The sequence below is a fragment of the Calidris pugnax genome, unplaced genomic scaffold, assembly GCF_001431845.1.
Source record: "Calidris pugnax isolate Ruff unplaced genomic scaffold, ASM143184v1 scaffold141, whole genome shotgun sequence".
NCBI classification, from domain to species: domain Eukaryota; kingdom Metazoa; phylum Chordata; class Aves; order Charadriiformes; family Scolopacidae; genus Calidris; species Calidris pugnax.
The window spans coordinates 137,575-154,765 of record NW_015090902.1 but is presented as its reverse complement, the minus strand read 5'-3'; the positions used below and the strand labels follow the sequence as shown (position 1 = coordinate 154,765).

At 36.9% G+C, this 17,191-nt stretch overlaps 1 protein-coding gene across 1 annotated transcript in view; it reads left to right on the top strand.

Moving 5' to 3' along the window:
- The window catches only part of FAM83B (family with sequence similarity 83 member B), a 91,014-nt gene extending 77,929 nt beyond the window's left edge, over positions 1–13,085 (top strand). The window contains exons 3-4 of the mRNA XM_014948920.1: positions 8,055–8,179; positions 10,311–13,085. Of these exons, the coding sequence (XP_014804406.1) occupies positions 8,055–8,179; positions 10,311–12,660 (2,475 nt within the window). The 3' untranslated portion in view covers positions 12,661–13,085. The remainder of the gene's footprint in view (positions 1–8,054; positions 8,180–10,310) is intronic.
- The last annotated feature ends 4,106 nt before the right edge of the window (positions 13,086–17,191 follow it).

The following is a 17,191-nucleotide window of genomic DNA, read 5'->3' as shown; positions in this document are numbered from 1 at the left end:
GAATGTTTTTCTCTTTAGAAAATTTGTTATCTTTTTCATGTGTCAAAGCAAGAGTATTTGATAGAATTACACAATTATTTATAAAATAATTTTCCATTATTATCTATTCAGGAATGTTACATGTTTGAAAAACTTAGCTTTTTTTTTCACTTTCTTTTAAAGTAACCTGCAAAGAGTTGTAAAGCTTATGTGAATTAATAAATTGCCTGCTTCATTTTATGATCTTTTTCTCTAAAGTTGCTTCCTACAAAAATACTTTCAAAAGGCCCAAGATTCTACTGTTTTCCTGAAATCTGTAGTATCACCTCTGTCTGCATCGTGTCTTAGGGAGTATTACTTTTATACATGAAATATGTAATTTTATCCTCTAAGAAAGATAACAAGAAGACTAACATTTACATTTTTTGCAGGGAGTATTACTTTTATACATGAAATATGTAATTTTATCCTCTAAGAAAGATAACAAGAAGACTAACGTTTACATTTTTCGCAACATGTCCTATGCTGCCCTGATATTTAACAGGGATTAGAATAAAAAACATGAGCTGCATTCACCTGACATAAATGCATCATAAATACTTCTAGATTTACTGTACTGTAGATAGCACCGAGGAACTTCCAAGGACGTTGCCAGAGTTTCTTTGCAAAGCTCTGAGCGCTGCCTTGGCTGAACTTCCTTACAGTTCCATTTGCAATTCCTTTTTTTTTCTGTAACTCGTTAGGCTATGTTTACTCTTGGCAAAAATATTATGAAAGCTCTTCTTAGCAACATGCATTTTAAGAACCCAGTCCAAAAATCAGATAGAGGTGTGGTGTGTTTGTGAGGATAAAGAATTTTGGAGCAAACTTGTATTTTAGTCCACTTTTTTTTTTTCTGGAGTTTTTATTTAGGTCCAGTTTCCATCCCCACGCCGCTTTCCATGCTTGTTTCTTGTGGATGAGTGTGTGGGATTGCCCTCTGGTGGCCTAATACACCAGCTATGGGAATTTTTGGAAAGCAAACATCAAAAATATCTTGTGGGTCTCTAAACAGTGCTCATGATTGCCTTCATGAAGTCAGTATTTGGCAATATTTCCATACTCTGAAACTTGAGACACCACCATTTGCTGATTGGTTGGGTTAACTATGCCATAGAGGTTGCCAAAAATGGTGTATGTCTTTATGGCATGAATTTTATCCTCCCAAAATGAAAGAAATAAGGAGCATGCATTTCAAGTGGAGTCTCCAAAAATGCCATGGTATGAATTTTCAAATTAATTCTGTGCAATGTGTATCTACATCTGTTTCAAAAGCTTAACTTCTTTTGGGTGGGTTCAAGGTTGTCTTTTTAATATGGTTTTATAGACCTACAGGCATTTATACTGTGGTTGAAAGAATTAATGTACATACATTACAGTGGATTTTGTATAGATTAGTGTGGGTTGGAGTGGGTTGGACTTGACCTGTTCAGTGACGTTATGTATTATATGTTTCTGGTTTGTAACAATGGGAGAAATAAAATACGTATTTAGTCTGCAAGGTTTACTTAGAATACTTCAAGGTTCATCAGAAAATGAAAAATATATGCCAAAGAGACTTGTGTGCTGGGTTTCGAGTTTAGCTGGTCATAAAGCTGTTCTAATTAATGTTCTTCTCATCCAAGTGCTACTCCCAGTGACTGTTGCTCTGGGAACAATAGCTTACTACTCCCACAGTAATTCTCTTGTGCCTTTCTTGAGGATGAAGAGAAACTGCTGGTGACTGTGAAAGAACCTTGGAGACGTTTTCTCCCTTTCTCTTTTTCCCATTTCTCAAAGTTCACAAAAAACCAAACCATCATTAATTTCCTGTGATCTTGGCTTTTGGTCCTCCCCTTGTGTTCAGTGAAAGCAGGAAGAAGATGGAGATATGTGGATCTGTTCCTTTTCTTCAGGATGTAGCACCAGCAGCACTGGTCTTGTTATTCTCTGGCATGATTTGGTTCAGTCTTGCAGGAGTATGGGAGATGCTTCTCATGCCATGGACTCATGATGAGGAGTTTCTGTAAAGCTTTTCTGACAGAACTCCTTCTCTGGCTCTTTTGCTTTTCCTTTGAATAAATAAAAAATGAGATGCAGTGATGAGAGAAACTGTATTTTTTAATTCAGATTTACAATTCAGTAGTCTTCTGTATGGAAAGAAAGAGGACTTTATTCATAAATCTAGATTAAATTTAGTTTTCCTCATCTGTAGTCTGACTGCATTTCAGGGGTTCTTTATTGAAAGATATAACTGAAAAAATGGATAGGCTATACATTCTGTGATGATTATGTGAATTCCTTATAGGAGAATATGAAGTCAGGGCTTTACTAGGAGCTTTATTAGTCTTTGCTACAGCGTATCTTCTAGTGGGGTGATTTTTACTTAATGTCCGCCATAACATCACCAGTGGAACTCAACTCAAACAATTCCTTTTGTAACTTTCCCATTTCTCTTTCCCCAATTTCATTCATCTGTTTCCTGACTGTTCTACATTTTTTCTCAGTAAGTAATGTGTTTCTTTTTTTCTCCTCTCTACCTAAGCTTCTTTTGGTTAACTTTGTCACTGGTCTGACTTTTTGTTCGGTCAGTAGTTCCTTTGCGTAGAAAGATGAAGAGTTGTTACAGATTCAGACTTCTTTCAGGTGATTTTTCTAAAACTAATAGCTAAATTTTTGGGGATATGCTTTGCTTTTTTTTTTTTTTTTGCTTTGCTGCTTTTTTTTCTGCTACTGACATGGGCTGCAGCAAACTGTGAAATAGATTTGCAGTGCAAAATGCAGCACCAAGGCAGCAATCCCCAGTACCACCAGAATGCTCAATGCAGTAACTTAATTTTGGATTAGAAACAGAGCACCAAAATAGGCAATGCTGTTTAATGCCCAAGAAGTCAACCAAGTTCCTCAGCTGATGGCAGATCTTCCTGTTTTATTTTATATGAGATGAGGCATATGATGGAGGTTCTGTGCTCTGCAGAATCCTATTTTCACTTCTCTGGCAATAATGAAGAATCATCTTGCTACAGGAGGGTATTGAAAGCAATTTGGCAGGTTCTGTTTATCCCCTGATACTCCTCTCAGTATTTTTAGTGAATTGCAGGTTGAGAGAATAGAACCACTAATGAATTTATTTTACTTTCCTTTTGTGAAGTCTGCTCCCAGATAATGCATAGCAGGAGCTACTCTTGAGACCTGATTGCAGTCTGTTATTTCTAACCAGTGTTACCAAAATCACCAAAAGTTTTCCAGTACTTCCAAGTATAAGTCAAATTTGGCTATTAAATAGGCATGTACAGCATGGTGTCATACCTGTGAGGAAAACTCTTTGCTAGGGGACCCCTGACTCCAGTGAAGTCATTGAGATTTTATCTTCAGTGATTGGTACTTGGATCAGATTCAAAGTCAGAATAGAAGTGAACTTGAAAACTGGTTGGTATTTGTACAGCAGCTATTATCTCATAGTAAGAAGAGAGGCTTAGGATAATTAATAACATCAGTAATGATGAACAATATGAGAAATGTGACTTTTTTTTTCTTTAAAGCTGTTAGGCTGGGTACTAGGTAGACATCCATTTTCTTCTTTGTGCATATTCTTGACAGAAAGTACAGGGTGAATAATTGAACACGGATAAAACCAGACTCAACAAATAAAAATTGCTGAAGTGAAATGTTTGAGACCGTTCTATTCACTGTACTTATCTGTCACATTGAAGGGTTTTTACTGATGAAAATGAATGTGTTATGTTGAATTATACTCCAGAAATTTAAGTCATGTTTATGTGTCTCTCTCTGGGAAGATAGTAGTGCAGTCATACATAAAAAGAGTAGTTAGAGCTTGTTTCCTCTTCATCAGTTGGGTGTCATTTAACTGGATAGCTCTGGTGGCCATCCTAAATTGTAGCCACTGGATATTTTAAATATCCCTTAGTGTCCTGCAACCTGGTCTTGGAGGAGGGAGAAGATTCTGTGTCTGGCTTCAAAAACCTAAAGCATCAAGTGTTTGGTTAAATTGTTCTTCCATATGAATTAACTAGAAGTCGCTGACAAAAATAGGTTACAGGACCAGGCAGAATCATAGAATTGTCTAGGTTGGAAGGGACCTTTAAGATCATCAAGTCCAGACTTTCTGTTTGACCCCCTATGGCCAATCTTACGTACTTACTCCCTTTTGTGTGTCCTGTCAGGCTAGCTGGGATCCTTCATGATGTGTGGTTTAGTTAGCACGTTCCTCTTAGGATTGATAAAGGAATTATTGCTTTACCTACAGTGATGCATAACACTGCTGTTAGCAGGGGAGTCCTATAGCCTGAGGATGAAACCAAGTAGGAAGGTAGAGCCCAGCATTTCATACCAAATGGGGCTTGCAATTCAGTACGTATATATTCACTGCTTCTAATTCTACATGGAATGCATTATTATTATTGTACGTATATATTCACTGCTTCTAATTCTACGTGGAATGCATTATTATTATTATATATCCTCAAATATTGTCTGTATTTTGGGTGATTATTCAAAGTATGCATCCCTGGCACCTAATTAGAGGTCTTGACGTAGATGAAGAATGCCTGATGAACTGCAGAGGAAAAGGAAGTGTTATGTGAGAAAGGTGAGCATGAGCTCTGGCACATGCCTTTGTAATGCTGCCGTGTTCTGTCTTTGAGTGGATGACCTAGTGAGAGAGCAAAAGAGTTGGCAGGATTAAGGAACCAGGACAGAAAAGCTGCAGGAGGAATAATACTGAAGAGAAGGAAAAGAAAAGGGAGAACGGTGGAAGTGACTACGATTTTTTTTACAAAAACAGCAATTTAATATAAATTTTATTCCTTTTCTTTAGATATGCCTACTTGAAGTTGTATTTCAACTTATGAGTACCTAAGGCAAAGGGTTTTTTGTATATAGTATGGTAATTTGGAAGCCATTAGCCTTGCTTGTGCCTCCAGCATTCCAGATTCCCAAGTGATAGGCTGTCCAGTACCAATCAGGCCTTATCTCAGTAAGATTTGATGTGTTCAACTGGCATGCCTTTAGGCCAGCATTACTCGCTGTAGTTATTTGAAAATGTATAAGCTGCTTCTCACGTTACCTTTTTCAAATTGCAGTGACATAAATATAATTTAATATAGTTGAATATAAATCTGACATACAGATATAATTACATGGTATGTAGAATTGGGTGAAATAGTCATTGAAGTAAATGCAAATTTCATTACTAATCCGTGAAATTTTATTTTATAGTAAATAAGGGTTTGCTATTCTGATAATCTTTAGAATGGGCAAATTCCAGTTTTGTTTTGATTTTTTTTTTATTTTTCAGGAATTACTTTTTCCTCACTATATAACTTTCAAATAAAAATTTTTTATTAAGTTACTTTTACTTAAAGCTTGAGTAGCTGCTGGAGAAATAGTAATTTTCTTCAGTGGGATTGGCTTGTTCAGAGTTCAACAAAAAACGTACTAGAAAGTGGGAATATTGACTTTCATTGATAAGAAAACTTCTAATTGGAGTGCAGAAAACTTGAAAGACACCATCCCAGATTGTCAAAAGTGATTAGCAGGTAGAGATGCAAAATTATGTTAACTCCACATTCAGTAATGCAAATTGGGTTGTTACTGTTATTGATTATTTTAACTGTTTCTGAAAATAGACCTCAGCATCCACCTGCATTTTCAGTTTTAAAAATTTTACCTTTTAAAATTTTACAGCACTTCTAGATAATACTTCTTTTATTTTATCAATTTGTTATGCCAAATTAAGAGATAAAGTTTATGGTTTGTGTTTCTAGCACGTTTGCAAAACATTTAGGTCACAAACAAAAGTAATTTTTAAAAGCTGTCTTTGTACATTTCAGCTGAGTTGCACTTATATTCAAACACAGCTTGACAAAGATGCAAGGTAAATACTCACCTAATAAATAAATATTAAAGAACTTGAATAGCTTGAGTCAAACTGTAATTTGCCAGCTCAGCAGCTTTTAAGTGTTACTCTTGCTTCTTTGATTTGATTTTTTCTTTCGATAAAAGTTTTAAGATACCAACAGCAACATATATAGTGATTAAGAAAGCATGTTTTATTTAGAAATATGCTTTCATTTCATGGAGATTTTCTCCTATTTTTCTGAAGTTTCTGTTTGGAAAGATAAAGTTCATTGAATTGTAGTAGACACTGTACTGTTAAAAATCCTACAACCTTTATCTATTTTAGCTTTGTATGTTTTAGGTAAATGTGGAAGTGCTCCCGTAGACAATAAAGGTTTATGTAACTGTATCGAAAACTCAAGTCATACTTTATAGACTGGAGTCTTAAATACTTCTATACGTTTAAACACCTCTACAGCTTCCTGAGGAGGGGAAGTGGAATTTTCAACGTTGCGCCAGGGGAGGTTTAGACTGGGCATTAGGAAGCATTTCTTTACCCAGAGGATGGTCAAACACTGGAATAGGTTTTCTAGAAACGTGATCGATGCCCCAAGCCTGTCAGTGTTTAAGAAGCATTTGAACCACCCTTAACAACCTGCTTTAACTTTTGGTCAACCCTGAAGTAGTCAGGCAGTTGGATTAGATGAGCATTGTCGGTCGCTTCCAACTGAAATAGACTATTTATCCTGTCCTATCCTATCCTATCCTATCCTATCCTATCCTATCCTATCCTATTTATTTTATCCCCCCAATTTTGCTGAATTTACTCTATGCACAATCTTACTCATTTTGCTTCATGAAGGGCCCTAATCCATCTTTATCTGGCCTTTACAGAGAACGGGTCTGCTGTGATTTTGAACCTGTCCTTGTAGCAGTCCTGTGAAGACATTGCTCAGTGTTAACCAGTCTTATATTCCACTGTTTCCATATATGCAGTCTGTGTAATAATCATATAGATTCTGTTTTCTTACTGCCAGCACTAAACTACGGATTTCATTCCCCCTGGGATACTTGTAAATCACCACAAATTAGTATTGCTGGAACAAATACTGCAAGGCTAGAAACTAAGTAAATATTGTGATCATTCACAGCTATATTCCAAGCTATTTTTATGGCCTGTAAAGCATTTTGTATCTCACAGCCGCATGTGGTAGATGCTGTAGGTTGGTTTGCGTTGAATATAATTTTTATTTTTTTCTATAAATAAGCACCTTTCTGTAACAATTTTTGATAAATGCATTGTGATCTTTTTCCATACATCCATGTAAGAACTTTTTAAAAATTGTTATTAGTACAGTTCCCAAGGTGTTGTACCACTTCTTTTGAATTCTTTTATTTCTATGAGCTTAAAAAAACAAGTAGAGAGAAAAAAAAAAAGAAGACACTGGCTCAGCTGAATCAATTTCATCCACAGTCTGGGAGAAAAATTGACCATGTTTTTGACATCCAACATGTAAAATTTCCTAAGTGCAATTTACTGAGCTCACATGAGTAAAACATAAAGGTTCTTAACGGAATTAAAACCTAACTGCTGCTTAGAGTTTGTGCTGTGGTAGCATCTCTGAATTTAGAAATGTGATTGATCCCATGGTGCAAAGCTGATGGAAAAATCTTACTGGTGGTAAAACTGCAAGGGATTCTGGTGCCAGGTGGATTCAGTGGATCATCTTAGAGCGGGGTGTCTGTGTTTGTAGATATAGCAGCCTTATCCAAATGAAAGAAAAGTGAGACTGGATCTTTAGGTGTTGTCTCTGATTAGCTGAGATGCTTGGAAATCTTCTAAATATTGTACATCAGATGATGAAAAGAATTCTTTTTTTACAAAAAATTGTCAAAGACTTTGCTGAAGATTTCTTGTGCCAGTACCTCGTTTCTGGGAGTGGTGGCATTGAAAAAGCAAAATTCTGTTTATTCCATTTTCTGTGGCTTAGGGAATCTCATCAGTCATTAAGACAAAGCAATAACTTGCCATTTTGGGTCCCTAGGGGACAAGTTTGATCAGAGTTTGCTTCTCTGCAGTGTTTATTAATATGCAATAATATAATTCTTCTCCTACTGTACCTCTTGTCTTTTAAATCCCCGGATGCTAAATATGGAATGCAGTATACCAATTAAAGTATTTCAATTGTCTTTTACAGAACATGAGGGTGCGGACAGTAAAAGGACAAGATTACTATTCTAAAACAGGAGCAAAATTCCATGGAAAAATGGAACAAAAATTTATTCTTGTTGACTGTAAGAAAGTCATATATGGTTCTTACAGGTAAGATCATTCACTGAGGTGTCCATAGAAAACCTCTCATCTCAGCAGCTCTCCTACTGCTAATTTGTTGGTTTTTTTCTATTTCTGAAAATTCTCCCAGGTAACTCGATGGGCAAATTTTATTATATTTTCTGTAATTTAACAAATTATTATAGATACTTATTGCTAACTAGCCTAACACAGAGCCAAATTTTGAGATACTCTGTTAGTTTTTCACAAATAAGAAATGAAGGATATATCTTTTGCTACAGCTGAAGACTTCCTAAAAAGAGAGAAAAATCCTGATTTGTCTTATATTGTCTGAATTATTCTTGTTTAACATTCAGTCAAGAATAGGCTGTCAAAATTATTTCATGAACTCTCTTAAACAGTTCCTCCTCGCAATAATCTTCTAAAGCAAACATTGTATACCTATTCTATGGCACTCTGTAGTATATCATGGTCAAATTCAAAATTGCTCAAGTTAAGTTCACATAGTCTTTCTTTATATTTGGCTAAGTTTCTTTATTTTACTTTCCATTTCATTTCCATTGTATGCATTCAAAGCATAGGCAGGAAGAACCTAGAGCCTTGCAGAGCTGGAAAATACTAAGTTAAAGCAGGGACAGTTTTATCTCACACATTATTAAATATTTTCCTTCTTTTCATGCTACACGTCTCTTCTTTGACCTACTGAATTAGTTTCTGCCAGCATAGTGCCTGGGTGTCATACCCACAAGCCACAGACTTTAATACATTTCCACCACTGTAAGATTTCAAAAATCTGGGCTTTTTTTTATTTCCTCTGAGTCTCGAGCAGCCCCAAATTCAGACTGATGTATGTAAATGATAGTGAGGTAAGTGAGAAGTTCATAAATGAATCAGTGTAAGAGAGTCCAGGGAGAGTCTGCCTGCTTTGACTTCTACACACAGTGCTGGAGCCTGGGAGAATGTGATAGTTTTTCCCATTTCATTTTGAAAAATAACACTGCTTTAAGACCTAGCACCACAGGGGCTGGAATCATCAATTTCTGTAAAAATTAAGTTTGCTTTGTAAAAGAATCAAGTGATTCATAACAGGAAAGATGAGTCTTTCTGAATTCTTGATCTCTGAACTGAATTTAAAGTTGAGGGTTTTCTTCAAATGTTACCAAATATATTATTCTTAATTGTGAAAAAAAAATAGAAAAAATATGCATTATGATTTGATTTAATCTCAATACACTGTTATTTCCTGAAAAATAAAAAAACTAACAAAACAAATAAAATTAAATCAGCAAGCTATTTATGTGAATACAATAAATGTATTTTCTAACATCCAGAAGACAAATGCAAATAAAACAAGTTCATTGATTAAATTTCATTTTTTCACCTTTTTTTTCTTGAAAATAGGATTGCAAAACAGATTATTTTTCTTTGTTGTAATCTAAAAATTGCATGCTTTCAACACCATGCTATTAGGCATGTTGAAACATCCTTAATGTACATGTTAATTTATTTTATCCCATTTTGTAGATGTAAAGTAGCTATAGCTGCTTAGTTTTGAGCATGTGTTCAGCCTTTCTAAGTACAATAGAAAAGAGGAAAATTTCCTTCATCAGAATATCATCAATTCAATTAAAAGCAATGTCCATAGCCAATTTGGGGTGCAGAGTAGAAATTGTAAAGTTTTTAACAATTCTGAGGTGCATCTTTTTGAAAATGTGTTCAGAGTGAAGTACATTCAGAAGCAGTTCTGCGTATTATTTCAAATGTATTTGTTTCACAACATAACCACACATTAACATTCTTTGACTCAGTGGCCTAGTCAATGCTGGCTTAGTCTTTGTAGAGGTAATTTTGCGCCGTTAGGTACTTTTAGTCCACTGTTCTACATTTGTGAATACTTTTTTTGCAATATCCACTTTTTGTAAGGGCAATTAAGTAGTTATAGACTAATTCCTGCTCCCACTGAAAGCAGTTGAAAGTCTCCAGCTGAGTTCAAATGGTATTAGATTAGACCTTCCGAGTCCAAATTACATGAATCATGCCTATTTATTTATTTGTTTAGAAAGTATTTGTACAAAACCCAGGTTTGTGTGACAGTTTTCTTATCAGGATGGACAAGTGTAAAAAAAAACCTGTTTCTAATGGTCATTTGTTCCTCTTTCAGCTTTATGTGGTCATTTGAAAAAACCAACCTCAGTATGGTTCAAGTTATCACAGGACAGCTGGTTGAATCTTTTGATGAAGAGTTCAGGACACTGTATGCCCGTTCTTCTGTTCCTAGTTCCTTTGCCCCAGAATTAGTGCGGGTGAACAGTCGCAGGACACTCTGGGATAACGACACGTACCAGCACTCGGTGTCTTCCTTGGCCTCAGTTTCTAGCCAAAGAAACCTTTTTGGTAGGCAAGACAAGGTTCACAAGATAGATCCTATTTGTTGGAAAACTCGTGGAAGATACGCAGTGAACGAAATAGATAAATACGTGTTGAGAAATCAAGCCTATAATAAACAACCATTTCATCCGGGTTTTAATATGCAAAATGCCATCCAGCAGTATCAACCTAGTGAAAAAAATGAGCACTGGAAGAGACATAGTTATGCTGGGGAGAAGCCAGAAAGGACACCTTACCTGTTGCTCAACAGAGCTATTAATAGAGCCAACAATCCATCAAATGCTTGGAAAATGCCATCTGATAGCCTTAGCATTGTTTCTTCGTTACGAGGAGGGTATGCAAATAACTACAATACACCCCAGCAGAGTTTTGCTGATCAGTTTTCACGACCAAAGGTAAATCTTGCGGAAAGAAATTCAATTGTACGGAGGTCTTTTAATGGGACAGATAATCATATCCGTCATCTGCAGCAAAGGATGCCCACCCTCGAACACACAACGAAATCATTCCTCCGTAACTGGCGAATTAAGTCATATTTGAACGATCAATCGGATTATCCAGTGGAGTCTAACGGGTCAGCCTTGGGTGACAGATACGATAGCTATGACACAGCTGAAAATATTAAAGCTCATGCGCTGTATTCTCATTCTCGCTTGCGATCGTCATTGGTGTTTCAGCCAACTCTACCTGAACAGCAGGAAGTAAGCAGCTGTGCAAGTTCTTCAAATTCAACTATAATTGGGTCGGAGGGAAGTGCAACACCTAAAGGGACGTCTAATCATGCTCCAAGTGTGGAAAACGGAACAGATAATACTGTAGAAGAGACTAGCACCAATGTCCCACTTAAAGCAGATGCACCAAAAAACCACAGAATTCATATTGCAGACAACACAAAACCTATTGTAAATTCAAATGCAACAGGTGACTCATCTCCCTACTTGTACACAACACTGTGTGCAGACAAACACACAGAAAATCTGAAGAATCTTCAAAATGAAAATATACTAAAAAGGAGAAGTTTTCCCATGTTTAATTCAAAGTCTATTTTAGACCCTGGTGCCAACAAACATGCATCCAGTTATGTTTACAGCACATTGACTAGGCATAGACTTAAGCAGCCAGTTAGTCCAAAACTTCCAGAAGACACACTGAAGACCTCTAAAAGTTTGCACAGTGTGACCAACCACTTGCCACAGGAGGAAAAGAACCTCAAAGGAGAGCTAAAGAGCCCGACTGCTAGCAAGGCAATCTCTATGGCTGCTCTCACTGAATCGAGCAAAGAGGAGTCTTGTAAGGATTGCACATCTAAGAAAGAAAGTAAGAGTTCCCCGAGTTTTCTAAAGAAAGGATCCCAGAAATTGCGGTCACTTCTTAATCTCACACCAGACAAGAAGGAAAACTTGTCAAAAAACAAAGGTACTGCCTTTTACAGAATGTGTAGTAGTTCTGATACATTGGTTTCTGAAGAAGAGAATCAAAAGCCAAAGATTTCTGAGAATAAGACAGATTCTTCCCCAAGGAGAAAGAGAAACACATCGTCAAATTCTCAAGGTAGCTTAAACAGAAGTAAAGAAGATGTCACCGGGAGCCCAAAAAAGTCTCCAAAGTCTCCAAAGTCACCAAAACCTCCATCTGATGAAAGCAATAAAAAGTGTCCTCTTTTGTGCCCCCTTGAAAGTAAATTCATAGAAACTGCAGGAGATGCGTCTACCCCAAGATTTAATACAGAACAGATTCAGTATCAAGACGTAAAGGAAATCACCACAAACACTACTCCCGAAAGTGCCCCTGTTTCTGCTCTTCAAAGAGCAAGTTCAATGACACCACAGTTGGCAAGCTCAAAACGCCAAGAGGAGCTAAGATCTCGTTTGAGTGAAAGGCGTGTTTATAGTCGCTTTGAGCCATTCTGTAAGATTGAAAATGCTGGCCAACCTGCAGGAAATGCACCCAACAGCAGTTCACATCTCTCAGATATCAAAAGCAAGACCTTAGGGAATAATTATGGTAGGAGTAATCACATGGTCGGCTACAACTCAACTGCTTACCATCCATTGCAGCCTAATGAAAATAAGCTGAGAGGTTTTATGCAAAAGTTTGGGAACTTCCTACACAAAAACAAGTAAAACTTTTGTTGATGATGTTGAAATACAGCAAGAGTAGTAAAGCTGGACATAATCTTAACTGGACAAGACTGACGGGCAACTTTTGTAGAGCTTACTTGGGTTTCTTCTGGGGTCTAGGACATTGAAACGAATGTACATACTTTTTCATAATTATCCTAGAATTGTTATACTGAAGTCTTTACAGAGATTCTGTGTCCAGAAGATGTCTCAAGGGAGTTGTTTATAGTGTTTATATTGTAAGATTAATTTTATACATTTTCCTTGTGAAGAAAGTATATACTAGCGTATTGTAAGATTAAATGTAGGCGAAAAAAGATGGAGGATGTTTTTAAACTTCAAATGATAATGCTTCCAAAGATTTTCCCTTTAAAAATAGGATAGCACTAGGAATAGTGGCTTGCATTTTTTTCAGCTTTTATGTACATTTTCAACTAGGAATAGTGGCTTGCATTTTTTTCAGCATTTATGTACAATGATAAACACAAATGTTAATGCATTGCATGTTACTTATCTTTAATTTTTGAAAACCTCTTTTAGGCTTTATCTTGTTAATAGTATACCCCGTAGCATCTATCTAACTGTTCGGGCAGCAGATGGATCTATCTTACTTCATTGAATTTTCCATGCAATATGATATTTTTCTAAAGTATTTGGCACACAGATCTTAAAGTGACCTTTAATTTGAGCTTTCACAGACTTGTTTACATGGTTAAACTAGTGTGAATGTAGGATGATCTCTAAAAAAACTATTTATAAAAAGGTGCCTTGAACATAACTTACAACTAGTTTAAATTTCAATGGGTTAATTGCATTTGTATAACATGCCAGTATTCTGTAATGTATTCTAAAAATAGCTTTTTGTTACATTTTTCTATTTGGTATTTAAAAAAAAAAAAAATTGTCCGTGGACTTCCATTTCTCAGGTAAGTTTTTGAGTTTCATATGCAACAGTCTGCTTTAAATGTTGCAACTCTGGCTTTAATAACCAAGTTTTTAAAATAAGGTTGCAAGTATTTAGATTAGGCGTGCGAGGAAGATTGCAAGCTCAACCCTGCAATGCTGCCTTATGTCTGAATAAGTATTACAAGGCCAAGAGCAATTAGGCATCTGAAAATGAGATTCATTAAAGTCACCATGTCAAACAATAAGGCACCTCTCCTAAGCCAAAGAAAGTATCGGTGAAGGGTGATAGTAGCAAGTGTTTAACCCTAATGAAGGTATTTAGGCACCTAACTGCAGTCTAAGGGACACATTTTTGTTCATCCAAGCCTCTCAGACATAAAAAATGTCCTGATATTAAGTGCCTGTGCCAGGTTGGTGCTTACAAAATCCTCAGGCAAGATGTTTGGGCATCCAGTCCAACCCACTTCTCATCTGCAATGTGCAGCCAGGGCATCCAGCTGGCTCACACCCTCCTGAATGTGGAGTTTGACTTTTAGGAGAATGTCATAACCATTTAGTTGCAAGATGCTCTGCAACAGTTTTGTTCCAAATTCAGAAATTTGGGAAAATTCGTTGCTGAAAGCTTATAATCCTTACACCCAGTCTTCATGTTTCAGGAGCATGTCTTAGCAGATCACTCTTGGATCTGAAAGGTCCTACAGCTTTCTGTGGAGGAGTTTCACTAAGCAGGTCTTGGCTTAATTCTTTAGAAAAAAAACACCAAAAAAAGGCATTTCATGTACCAGCTAGATTGAGTTCATTTATCTCTTCTAGTTGTGGCCCTGGGAAAAGATTTTATACGGAAATCTACTTCTCACCAAGAATTTGCTCTAGCTCCTTTGAACTCACCATAGTTGTCAGTGATTTCAGTGAAGCAGTGACAGCTTTTTTGTTCAAACTGTTTCTCAGGCAACCTTATTAGGTGGATGCATCATAGCAGTAACTCTTCCACTGTGGGGATGGTACTTCTTCATCAGAGTGTCAAAGTCTTGCTTCTCAATCCTCTGCTGAAAGTTTCGTTTTCCCCTTTGCCTCTGACCATGGAAGAGACTATGCATTTCTCGGTCAATGCTGGTCACTTTGTTTAGTCCTTGCTGAAATGCCATAGTTGCTATTTTTCCCAAATGAACATTTATACTGAAATATTCTGTCCCGACAAAGGTAGCATTTTTCAGACCCAAGGGGTGTCTTCTCAGCGCACCAGGTTTATTTTCAGGATAGGCACAAGCTATGTGGCTAACAGCAATGCATAACTCTTAACATCTTCTAAGCACGGCAGATAGATATTCAGGATGGTGTTTTCAACTAACAGTGCAGCAAAGGAACTTCATCAAGATGCAGGTGGTGCTAGAAACAGTGTGGGAATTTTTTAGGAAGAGCTTTAGTTTTTCATTATACTCTTACGAGCTCTGACATACACTTGTAGGCAGGATAATATTTGGGAAGGAAATGAGAGAGTGAGAACAAGGGTCTTGGGGCAAGTTTTGAAGTGACGGTGCTTTCCATTTTGTAATAAACTTTGGGAAATCTGCTTTGATGCAGTTTGGAAATATTTTACTGTATTTTTCAAAGTAGAGTGCTAATTAGAGAGTCCTGAGAAGGCAGATATTTTAATGTACCAGGTCATCTATGCTTATAGGTATATACTGGTATTTTCTACCTACAGAGATTAAGAGCCTTCAGTGAAGAGCCTGCACATAGACTTAATAATGCAAAAAAGTAATCACAGTAGAACTAGTGTTTTTTTTCCATTTTCAGATCTCTCCTCAGAGACCCCACATAGGAATGGTGCTACATTAAGGCCTGATACAAAGTTAATTGAAATGAATGCAAAAGACCACCACAGACCCCAGTGGAAGTAGGATCAGGCAGTTAATGTACTGATACCAGTATTTTAGAAATGTCACAAAACCAAATGCTATTTGGGAGCTCTGACACCACGGGAAGAGCATCCCAGTGCCCTGCCTGCAGCTGGGGCTGTGGAGATGGGGGAAACACACTCCACAGGTGTGTGCAAGGACCAAATAGTATTTTATTCCCTCCAGAATTGTGTGTTAGAAGTGGAAAAACAACGGTCATCCAGTCCTGTCTGCTTTGCTTCATGTCTCTGTGGGAACCTAGCTGTTTCACAAAACAGAAAGCAAAAATATGGAGAAAAAAAAAAAAGATACCTGCTCTTTGCATCAGCAAAGGGATATATACGTATTTTGGAGTTTCTGTTTTTGAACTTCCTTTTCCCAAAGCTTGTCCTGGTGTTTCTGCTTCTCCGAGGAGATGCAACGTGTCCTAAATGCGCTCTGTACATTGCAAGTTCGTTACACCCCGCGCACACCCAGCGCACTCCCAGTTTTGTAAGGCTGTGAGGTAATAGCTCTTGCTGCGCACGATGGTCATTTGGCCAAATGGCTTGGGAGTTGTGAAACCCATTAAAAAAAAAAAAAAATGACGTGTCATTTCCACATCATTAAATAAAACTCCATTAGCACTGTAATAGGTCTGGTAGGGTGGCCGTGCAAAAGCTGATGGGAGTTATTCAGTGGCACTCAGGAGCCCTGTGGGCAGCAAAGGGCAGGGCAGCCAGGAGATACAGGCTCCTCACGTGGTGCCCATTCAGCTCACATCGTAAATAAACCACCCCTACATACGGCCATAATACCCAGTGAATAAATTGCTTCATTTCTTCAGCCTTGTAATAAACAATTCTTACCACCTCTCAGATTGCAAAATGTTGGTTGTTGTCTTATTAATGAGCTTGCACTTCACTCTTTGTTCATGCTAACAACCACAAGCTAGATGTAAAGAAAGGTTAAAAATTTAAGAAAAATGAATTTTCCAGCTGTCTTAATACATGAGGGTAGTGGGATTTTTTACAAACCTTGAGAGAAACAAAGCTTATCAGGCAATAGATGCTTGTGCGTTGGTAGGTGAAAAATTACTATTCAGCGAAAGAACTGTTTGGTAATTTTTCAGCTTTCTGAAATGTATTAGGAAATGTTGTGGTTTCCAAAAGAAGTCATAAGAAAAATAATACCAAAAATCTGTTGCAAGAGAATGTAAAAATAAAATTTAAAATGGCCCCACTAAACTGTGTGATAAATATATATTATTTTTTTGTTTGTTTGTAGCATTACATGGGATAAGATGTACAAGAAACAAATAGCTTTTCAGCTGTGTAATGCAGAGAAATCAATAATGTTACTGTGGTACTTATTGTAGTTTATTCCACATTGTAGTTTATTCAACATTGTACTGCACGGTACAGTATTTGGGATGTTTTTATTTTGTTTTCATTAAAGTCAGGAGAGTTAGAGCAACATAAAGCTGCAGCAGTTCACGGGTAATTGAGACATGTTACTCCAATTTTCTCTTCGCTTGCATGAGTACATATTCCATTAGCACCCCGGTGACAAGAGAGGAGACTGCAGTGCTCAAAAGGCCGTCTTTCCATTTCATTCTTTATTTCATACAGGTGCTTACAGATGTCTTGGTACCTTTCCATAGGGTCTGAAATTTTTCATCATTTTCAACTCAAAACTAAGAGTTACAGTAAGGTCTCCATTTTTCACATTTTGACGTGATGCCCAAGACA